Source organism: Dasypus novemcinctus, chromosome 8, assembly GCF_030445035.2.
Source record: "Dasypus novemcinctus isolate mDasNov1 chromosome 8, mDasNov1.1.hap2, whole genome shotgun sequence".
Taxonomy (NCBI): Eukaryota; Metazoa; Chordata; class Mammalia; order Cingulata; family Dasypodidae; genus Dasypus; species Dasypus novemcinctus.
Genome location: NC_080680.1, coordinates 78,555,339 through 78,565,794, shown reverse-complemented (window position 1 = coordinate 78,565,794; position 10,456 = coordinate 78,555,339). Strand labels below are relative to the sequence as shown.

At 42.4% G+C, this 10,456-nt stretch overlaps 1 protein-coding gene across 1 annotated transcript in view; it reads left to right on the top strand.

The window, feature by feature from the left end:
- The first annotated feature begins 301 nt into the window (after positions 1-301).
- Positions 302-10,456, top strand: part of DCAF12 (DDB1 and CUL4 associated factor 12) — a 45,806-nt gene continuing 35,651 nt past the window's right edge. The window contains exons 1-2 of the mRNA XM_004471889.3: positions 302-720; positions 1,779-2,033. Coding sequence (XP_004471946.1) covers positions 643-720; positions 1,779-2,033 — 333 coding nt within the window. The 5' untranslated portion in view covers positions 302-642. The remainder of the gene's footprint in view (positions 721-1,778; positions 2,034-10,456) is intronic.

The window sequence follows — 10,456 nt, the reverse complement described above, 5'->3', positions numbered from 1 at the left end:
GACAGGTTCGGGAAAAAGTGCCGCGATACCCGGTGGCAGCTGCCGGGTGAAAGTGTGTGTTGGGAAGGATTCCTTCCCCGAGCAGGAATGATCGTCCTCACTGCTGGGTGCCTGGGGATAAGAGGGATGCGATCCGAATTCGGCAACCAGAAGCCAGATTCCCTTGGCCCCAGCACGCCCCCTTCCAGCGGCGAACAGACGACGGTTGGAAGAGGTCGGGCGTTAACTAAGCAACAGCCACGGACTCTCCGGCAGGTTCTAAACTCCGCCCCTCGCGCGCGCTGCGACTCCGTGATGACGCACTGAGAAGTGCGCCTGCGCAAGGGTGACGAACCGCGGATGAGGGGGAGGGGGTGTTTTGGTTCTATCCGCTCGCCGTCCTTTCTACACTCGGTCGTCTGAAAGCGTCTGGTTCCGGACTCCTCTTCCCCTTCCCTTTCCCTATCCCTGCCCCGATCCTTCCTCCCTCCTTCCCTCCTGTCCACCTCCCCCTTCTCTTCCTTGTGCCCCGGGTCCGGGCCACCTTTTGGGCCGGGTGCACTGTAGTGCGCGGCCCCGGGGCCCAGTATATGACCCGCCGACCTCTTGCCCTTCGCTCCCCCCGCCCCATGTGGCTTCGGGGCCGCGGCGGCGCTGCCCACTATGGCCCGGAAAGCAGTTAGCAGGAAGCGGAAAGCGCCCGCTTCACCGGGAGCTGGGAGCGACGCTCCGGGCCCGCAGGTGAGAGCAGAGAGGCCGGGCCTCGATGATGGGCCGAGGCACGAAGAGGGGGTTAGGTTCCGCAGATGAAGAGATGGGAACCCGACCCATCGTCTGTACTGAGGCGGGGAAAGACCGGGGTGCGGGGCCTTTACGGCTAAGGGTAGACCCACAGGACTTTGGAGAGTAGATAGGCCGAAAGGGTGAGGAGCCGGGGAAGAGCTCCGAACTGGGGCATATTCCGCGGAAATGGGTCTTGAGGATAAACCAGAAACCTGGTCCTGGAGAAAGGGGAAGCAAATAGTGGGGAGTCAGGAACAAGACCTCCCAGGACACTACAGGGAAGGAGAGTCAAATCCGCCTTCCAGGGGCCCGGGGAAGCGGAGATGATCGCATCCCTCATAGAGGAAGTAGTCTCCCTCTGGGTACCCAGGCCGTGAGCTGTGATTTTTGGCACTTGTATCCCCAGAAGAAATGGTTGTTCCCAGGTATCATCCCTATACCTTCCCCTTTAGAGGGGAAGACCTTGTTGGATGCGGTTCGGGCTCTCATAACTCCCCCTTCCCGTTTGTGTTTGATTTTTCGAATTCTGCAACTGCCGGGAGCGCGGGCGTGTGACAGGGGAGCGGCCATTGATAGTGCATCCTGGGTATCCTGAGACCCAATCTGGCTCCTTGGGCTGCCCACTCCATGCTCCGCTGGGATTTCAGGCCGAGAGGGAGTGGGCTGGGTAGAGATGGAGAAAAGGTCGGTATGGGAACCACTTGACCCCTCATTCCCTTTCCTATCAAGGATAGCTATAGGGATCTGAATCCTTCACTCCTAAAAGGTATAGAAAACCTTTTGTTCTGTTCTTTTCTGTTTCCATTTCCTTGTCATTCAGCCCTTGTAGTTCATAAAGCAGCGTCTTTTCATTGTTAGGAAGGTTAAACTGGACTTTCTGAATTGAGATTCTTTTTTCTGTTTTATTTGTATTTCTATTGTCTTCTGTAAAGGCTTGATAATTTTTCTAATACAGTCGGATCCTTAGTTCTGGAGGAAGGTAGCCAAACACTGATTTCTAATGTTGCTTTCTACAGTTTGGCTGGGATCACTCTCTTCACAAAAGGAAAAGACTCCCCCCAGTGAAGAGGTCCTTAGTGTACTACCTGAAGAATCGGGAAGTCAGGCTACAGAATGAAACCAGCTATTCCCGATTGTTGCATGGTTATGCAGCACAACAACTTCCCAGTCTCCTGAAGGAGAGAGAATTTCACCTTGGGACCCTTAATAAAGTCTTCGCATCTCAGTGGCTGAATCATAGGCAAGTGGTGTGTGGCACAAAATGCAACACGGTAAGTGTGTTATCTGCGGGAATGTGAACTGTCTCCTAGGTCCTAGATATATTGTCCACTTGCTCTAGAACCTCTTCACTGCTTTCCCTTGTGAGTTTCTTTTGGGAGGGGATTGCCTTACTCTCCTTGTAATTCCCTTCTTTCTGTTACTGACTTTTTGTTTTCTGTTCCTTTTCCCACTCTGCATTTCTTTTCTGTTGTCTTCAGAGGAGTCTATGTCTTTGACCTCTTGCCCTCTGTATATGCTGCTGCTACTAGACTTAGTTTTTTTCCCACCTCCTTTTGCTTTGTTCATGCCAATTATATAGAGTGTTTTTTACCTCATCTTTGTATGTTGCTTTCTAAGTTAGAGGCCTCAGAGGAATGATTTAGCTCCTAGGTCCAAATCATTATTCAGAATGCAGGACAAAGGAAATCTAGGTATTTCTGCCAGCCTAAGGGCATATGTAGATGTATATAAAATAGCACTTAACTGAAAATGGGCATAAGGCAAACATTCTTTTTAAATGAATAGACTCTAAAGATGTATGAACTCTGAAGTAATGAGAAAGACACCAAACCATTTCCTATAAGGAAGACCAGGAATGTGTATCGAGTGATATATTTCAGGGTGTAAGTATTCAATCTTTGAGAAGTAGCTTTTGCAAAAAGATTCAGAGAGAAGAAAATTAAGTAGTGACATGAGGAGAGAACATTTTTACTTTGTGACTTGCAAGCCAGTTACAAGTGAATAAAGGAAATGGTTTATCCATAAGCTATATATAGGGAAACGGACTTGGCCCAGTGGTTAGGGCGTCCGTCTACCACATGGGAGGTCCGCGGTTCAAACCCCGGGCCTCCTTGACCCTTGTGGAGCTGGCCCATGCGCAGTGCTGATGCGCGCAAGGAGTGCCCTGCCATGCGCAAGGAGTGCCCTGCCACGCAGGGGTGTCCCCCGCATAGGGGAGCCCCACGCACAAGGAGTGCGCCCGGAAGGAGAGCCGCCCAGCGCGAAAGAAAGTGCAGCCTGCCCAGGAATGGCGCCGCCCACACTTCCCATGCTGCTGATGACAACAGAAGCAGACAAAGAAACAAGATGCAGCAAATAGACACAGAGAACAGACAACCGGGGGAGGAGGGGAATTAAATAAATAATAAATAAATCTTTTTAAAAAAACGACATAAGCTATATATAACTAGTGTGATCACAGGCACATATAAAAAGTGAAGTAGTGGATATGATTGGACCAGAAGTGCGCGAGTAGTATGGTGTCAGAGGAATGGCAAGTGAAAAGAGACAAGGCCTGGAGGAAGGAAATGATTGAGAATGAAATGTGAGAAATTATTGGGTCTAAGCTGAACCACTCCCTTCCTTTTCCCCCTGTGCTGTGTGATTGGGCAAATAATGGGGTTGTGATGGTTGAGTAAATTGACCCTGGATATAGACACATCTTGGATTAACTAAAAGAACAAGGTTGCTTGATCCTGAGCAAGAAAGTCTTTTAAGTAGTAGGAGAAATGGGTTTATGAAGGACATAGGTAAAGATTTAAACATGCATTTTAAGGAAGGAAATACCATGGTGGTTGGGGCTGAGCTTTCATTTCCTCTTTTGTTGAAGGTTACTTGTCTTACGTAGGAGCCTTTCAAAACTAAGTAGTGCTGGTAAGCCTCCACAAAACTTCCCTTTCAGAGTCTTTCAGGCCACCCATGCATGGTTTAAGAGAGCTCTCATCCGTTGTTACTTGAAATAGAGTCTCCTGTTTGGAAGAGTTCATTCCATTCTCCACACCTGCCATCATAGTGTTTTGCACATGGTACTTGCCTAGCAAGTATTACTGAATTCTAAATTTAATTAATCTTCATAATCTACTTTTTAAATTTATTGACAGTATGTTTGAGGCTAGCATGTTAATAATTGAATTTCATCTTTTTTTTTTGAACCTACTCTTTTTTTTTTTTAAGAATTTTTTCTCTCCCCTTCCCCGCCCCCCCAGTTGTCTGCTCTCTGTGTCCATTTGCTGTGTGTTCTTCTGTGACCACTTCTGTCCTTTTTGGTGGCACTGGGAATCTGTTTCTTTTTGTTGCATCATCCTGTTGTGTCAGCTCTCCGTGTATGTGTCGCCATTCTTGGGCAGGCTGCACTTCCTTTTGCGCTGGGCAGCTCTCCTTATGGGGCGCACTCCTTGCACGTAGGGCTCCCCTATGTGGGAGACACCCCTGTGTGGCAGGGCACTCCTTGTGTGCATCAGTACTGTGCATGGGCCAACTCCATACAGGTCAGGGAGGCCCAGGGTTTGAACCACGGACCTCCCATGTGGTAGACGGACGCCGTATCCACTGGGCCAAGTCCACTTCCTCCCTACTCTTAATACCTGTCTCTTTCTGACTGCCTACATCCTCATGATCTAATATGTTTAAGGAGGGCCTGTTTACTTTTTACAGTGTTGTTTTACTTCTAGAACCAAATCAGGAAACCAGGAACACTGCTTGTTCTCTGAATTTTGTGACCTTTGGCAAATGATTCCTTTATCTGTGCCTTTATTTTCCATCTACAAAAGTGGGTGTGGTAATATCCAGTGTTTAGAGGGTGACTATATGATTCTGGGAAGTCTTCAGATTAGTTATATCTTATTTAAAAATACTAGTAGTGATAAAATGAATCCAAAGCCTTTTCCAGTGCTCTTGTATTCCCTGGTACTTCCCTTCATTTAAAAGAAAAGAGTTATTTAAACAGTTAGGACTGTCTTTGAATAATGTTTGAAGATTGTGGGGCAAGAGGAGTTCATACTAGATTCTCAGTAGTAAATTAGTTTTGGTGTATCAATGTATTACCATCAGTGAAATGTTATGTTTTTGGTAGGGAAAATATACCCATGTCAATTGATATTCTACAATAACCTGTTAATAGGTGTTTGTAGGTTAGAAGCTGTTTCTCTCTTGGCTGACTCTGAGGAGTTTTTATGGCTAGTAGGTCAAAGTATTCATCAGCATTTAATTGAGTATACTTAAATATTAAAAAGCCAATTCTTTTCTAGGTTAACTGGCTTAAGGCTATAGTATTGAAACCTCTGATGGGACATTGGGTCTTCTGTGTGAATAAAAGTAGCAGAGGTGTGCTAAAAGACTTTCCTGCAGCTTGCTTCCTATTGGATATTTCTCTTTGCTGTGGGCTTACACTCAACTAATGACAGTTGTTCAACCCACCTGATTTCCCTGGCCTCAGTGAACACCAGAATAAAAGCAAGGATTGCCAACCCATATTTTAATCATTAATAACACGAATATGATCATATTTTTACTAATCTGTTTAAAGAAATAGAGATGTATAACCTTAATTGGAACGTCGGTGTGGGCATCAGGATAGGAAGGTATATTTTTCTGGTCCAGGGTTACAAACTTAGATTGCCTGCACAGCTAGATAGAAAAGTTAAATGTGGGAAGCTTGCCAGGTGCAAGAGAGTAAGAATTAGTGGGGACTGTGAAGTAACAGAGATGGCAATCTTGTCTATGTCCCGATGTTGCCATGTAGGAATTTGGGTCTAGTGTTAACAGATTTTCTTTTTAAAGAGAAGCTGGAAATCTGTTTTTTTTAATGGGAAAAATTATCAACCATTTATGAGGATTATTGAATAACCAGAATGACAGTAGCTTTAGATGTCTAAAACAGTTGTGAGATTAAGGTTGGTAGGGATAATTAGCATCAAATTGTGGAAGCCTTTAATGTCCAGTTAGGAGTTTTTTTTAATTAGAGAAAGTGTAAGTTTACAGAAAAATAATGCAGAAAGTAGAGATCCCATATACCCTATTATACATTATACACACACACCCTATTATTAACACTGTATTACTGTGGACCTTTGTTACAATTGATGAAATTATTATAATTGTACTATTACCTGTAGTCTGTAGTTGATATTAGGGTTCATTATTTCTGTTGTATCTAAGTGTTGCTGTTTTTGTTTTTATTCTAGTAACATATATATAACCTAAAGCTTCCTTTTTAACCACATTTAGATATATAAATCAGTAGTGTTAATTGCATTCACAATAGTGTGTTACTATCACCACCATCCATTACCAAAAATTTTCCATCACCCAAAACAAATTCTGTACCAATGAAGCACTACCTCCCCATTCCTACTCTTACCCTGTCCCCTGGTAGCATGTGTCCTAGTTACTGACTCTGTGAATTTGCTTATTCTAATTATTTCTTATCAGTGAAATCATACAGTGTTTGTCCTTTTTGTAACTGGTCTATTTCACTTGACATGTCTTCAGGGTTCATGCATGTTGTAGCATGTATCAGGATGTTATTCCTTTTTACAGTTGAGTAATATTCCATTGTATATATATGCCACATTTTGTTTAACCATTCATCTGTTAATGGATACCTGGGTTGCTTCCATCTTTTGGCAATTGTGAATAATTTTGTTTTGAACATTTGTATGCAAATATATGTTTGAATCTCTGTTTTCAATTCCTTTGGATATATACCTAAAAGTGGAATTGCTGGGTCATATGATAATTCTATCCCTAACTTTCTAAGGAACCACCAAACTGTTTTCCACAACAGCTACACCATTTTAGATTTCCACCAATAATGAACTAGTATTCTTGTTTCTCTACATCCTCTCCAATGCATGTTGATTTTCTGTGTTTTTTTTAATAGTAGTTATTCTAGTGGGTGTGAAATGATAGCTCAGTATGGTTTTGATTTGGATTTCCTTAATGGCTAATGATGTTAAACAACTTTTCAAGAACTTTATGGCCATTTGTGTATCTTCTTTGAAGAAATGGCTATTCAAGTCTTTTGCTCAATTTTAAAAGTAATTTGTTTTTAATTGTGGTAAACTATACATAACAAAATTTAAAATTCCTTTTAACTATTTTAAGTGAACAGTTCTTTGACATTAAGGTCATTGACAATACTGTGTACCTTTCCCTACTATCTATTTCCAGATTATTTTCATCATCCTAAACCAAAACTCATACTCATTTAGCGGTAAGTCTCCATTCCTTCGACCCCCACTCCTGGTAACCACTATTCTGCCTTCTATGCATTTGCTTATTCTAAGTATTTCATGTAAGAGAAATCATAACAATATTTGTCCTTTTGTGTCTGGCTTTTTTCACTGAACATGATGTCTTCAAGGTTTATTTGTCTTGTATCATGTTCCTGCACTTCACTTATTTTTGCAACTGTGAATGATACTTGATTGTAAATACATTTTGTTTATCCATTCATCTGTTGATGGACATTTGGGAAGCTTCCACTTTTTGGCTGTTGTAAGTAATGTTGCTATGAAATTTGGTGTGCAGATATCTGAGTACTTTAAATTTATGTGGAAATATGCTTAGGAATGGAATTATTGAATCATATGGTAATTTTATATTTACTTTCTGAGGAACCACCAAATTGCTTTTCCGCAGTGCCTGCATCATTTTACATTCCCACCAACAATGTACATGAGTTTCTGTGTCTCTGCATCCTTGGCAAAATCAGTTATTTTAAGTTTTTTAAAAATAATATCATCCTAAAAAATATATATATCATCCTAGTGAGTGTGAAGTGGTATTTCATTGTAGTTTTATTTTGCATTTCTTTAGTGGCTAATTATGCTGAGCATGTTATTGGCTTGAATATCTTCTTTGGAGAAATGTCTGTTTAAATCCTTGAGCCATTTTTTAATTGGGTTGTATTTTTGTTGTTGAATTGTAGGAGCTCTTTATATATCCTGGACATGAAACCTTTATCAGATAATAAGATCTGAAACTAATCAAGCTAGTTCAACCTGCACAAACCTACGTATAGTGGTATACAAACTCTCTACTCCTATATAACTCTTTCCCTCCCCCCTTATATTGTTATTGGCTCAGATTATATCTGTAAACATTGTATGTCCATTAACAGAGATTTAAAATGCTATTTTATATATTTGTCTTAAGTCCTTTGGGGGGGGTAAGTTACAAACTAAAAGTACCATAATACAGGGTTTTACCAATGTTGTTATTTCTCTTATGACCTTGAGTTACTGTCTAGTGTCCTTTTATTTAGCCTGAAGGACTCCCTTTTGCATTTCTTGTACAGCAGGTTTTCTGATAATGAACTCTTCCAGCTTTTATTTATCTATAAGTATCTTAATTTTTCCTTTATTTTTGAAAGATGCTTCTGCTGGGTATAGAATTCTTGTTTGATAGTTGTGGCTTTGTTTTTTTTAGTTTTTTTTTTCTCATTTAGGACTTTAGATATGCCACCCCATTGTCTTCTGGCCTCCCTGGTTTCTGATGAGAAATCTGCTGTTAATCTTATTGGGGATCACTTGTGTATGACAAGTCACACCTCTCTTCTATTTGGATTATGACAATTTTGCTATAATGTGTCATGGTTTAGATCTCTTCCAGTCTCCCCTGCTTGGAGTTTGTTGTGCATCCTAGATATCTCATGTCTTTCCTCACGTTTGGGGAGTTTGGGGCCCTTACTTCTTCCAATACTTCTGCTCTTTCTCTTTCTGGAACTCCCACAATGCATATGCTGGTATGCTTAATAGTGTCCCATAGGCTCCTCATGCTCTGTTCATTTTTTTTTCATTCTTTACTCTTTCTACTCTTCAGACTGGATGGGTTTCATTTATCTTCAGTTCCCATCTAGGGAATTTTTAATTTCTGTTACTGTGGTCTTCACCTTCTTTGGTTCCCTTTCATAATTTCTATTTCTTTATAAATATTCTTTCTATTCATCTCTTGTTTTCCTGATTTCCTTTATTTATCTTTGTCTATGATTTCTTTTAGCTCTTGAGCGTAATTAGGTCATCTTTTTAAAAAGTCTTTGTCTGGGGGAAGCAGCTGTGGCTCAATCAGATGAGCTCCCGTCTACCAGGGCCTCCTTGTGAAGGCAGGCTCGCCTGCACACTCTGGAGTGGCCAGCATTTGCCACGGAGAGCTGATTCAGCAAAGGTGATGCAACAAAAAAAGGAAGACAAGAAAGAACACAGGACAGTCTGCAGCGAATAGGCACAGAGAGCAGATAGCAAGCAAACCGCAAAGGGGGGAGGGGAAAATAAGTAAATACAAAGAAGAATGTACATTGAAAGGACACAGAGCAGACAGCACGCAAAAAGTTGCAAAGGGGGGGATTAAAAAAAAGTCTTTGGTCCTCCTTATTGATGGTTTCTAGTGCTTTAATCTCCTTTGCCTGGTTCAGCGCTCCATTTCTGTATTTTTTTTTTTAAGGTTTATTATTTATTTTTTTATCCTCTCCCTTCCCCCACTGCCGTTGCCTGCTCTCTGTGTCCATTTGCTATGTGTTCTTCTGTGACCGCTTCTGTCCTTATCAGCAGCACCGGCAATCTGTGTTTCTTTTTTTGTTGTTGTGTCATCTTGTTGTGTCAGCTCTCTGTGTGTGTGGCACCATTCTTGAGCAGGCTGCACTTTCTTTCGTGCTGGGCGGCTCTCCTTACAGGGTGCACTCCTTGCGCGTGGAGCTCCTCTATGTGGGGGACACCCCTGCATGGCAGGGCACTCCTTGCGCGCATCAGCACTGTGCATGGACTAGCTCCACACAGGTCAAGGAGGTCCAGGGTTTGAACCGCAGACCTCCCATGTGGTAGGCGGATGCCCTATCCACTGGGCCAAGTCCGCTTCCCCCCTCCCTTTCTTTATATGTTTTGTACCTTTTATTGAAACCTAGGCATTCTGATATTTTAGTCTGTTATAACTAGAATTGAAACTGAGATGTCTGTTTTTTAATATCGTATCCAGTTTTTTTAATGACAGAGCTTTTCTTGATTGTCAGCAGTTAACAAATGAAAAGAAGGAAAAGGAATACTTTTCCCAGTCTTTGCAGATTAATCTGTGTAGGTGCTCTCCTTAAGGGCCTAGTCATACAGTGAGTTTAGGAAATAGCTGAATAATTCCAGGTCAAAGTAAAGAGGCCTCCTGAGCCTTTCTGCACATGCATACTTTTCTCAGGTATGCATGTGTGGTTCTGGGAATTCTTCAGTTTACACAGATCTGAATGTCCCTTCTTCCCTAGGAAACAGTTTTCTCACAGTCCTGGGCACTGCACTGTATGTACTATAGCCAGCAATCACTTGTGCCAGGCAGCATGATTTGACTACTCTCCCATAGTATTCTGTAGGAGAGCTTGATGAGCTGCCTTCTACACATATGGCAAGTTCTGGGATGGCAAGTCCTTCAGGCCATCACCAGAAATATTGGGCCAGCAAGGCATGCTCCCAGTACGTGCATGAGGGTTACTCTGCTCCCTTAGAGTCAGGATCAGGGGTTAACACAGGGACCTTGGTAGGCTGTGCCCTAAACCAGTGAGAGGTGGGGTAGGGACCAGCCAGAGTGCCACAAGATCCTACCACTTTTTAGTGACCTTTTTCTTGATTTGACACCTGACCTTTTACTTCAATACTTTATTTGTTTTCTGGAACTTTTA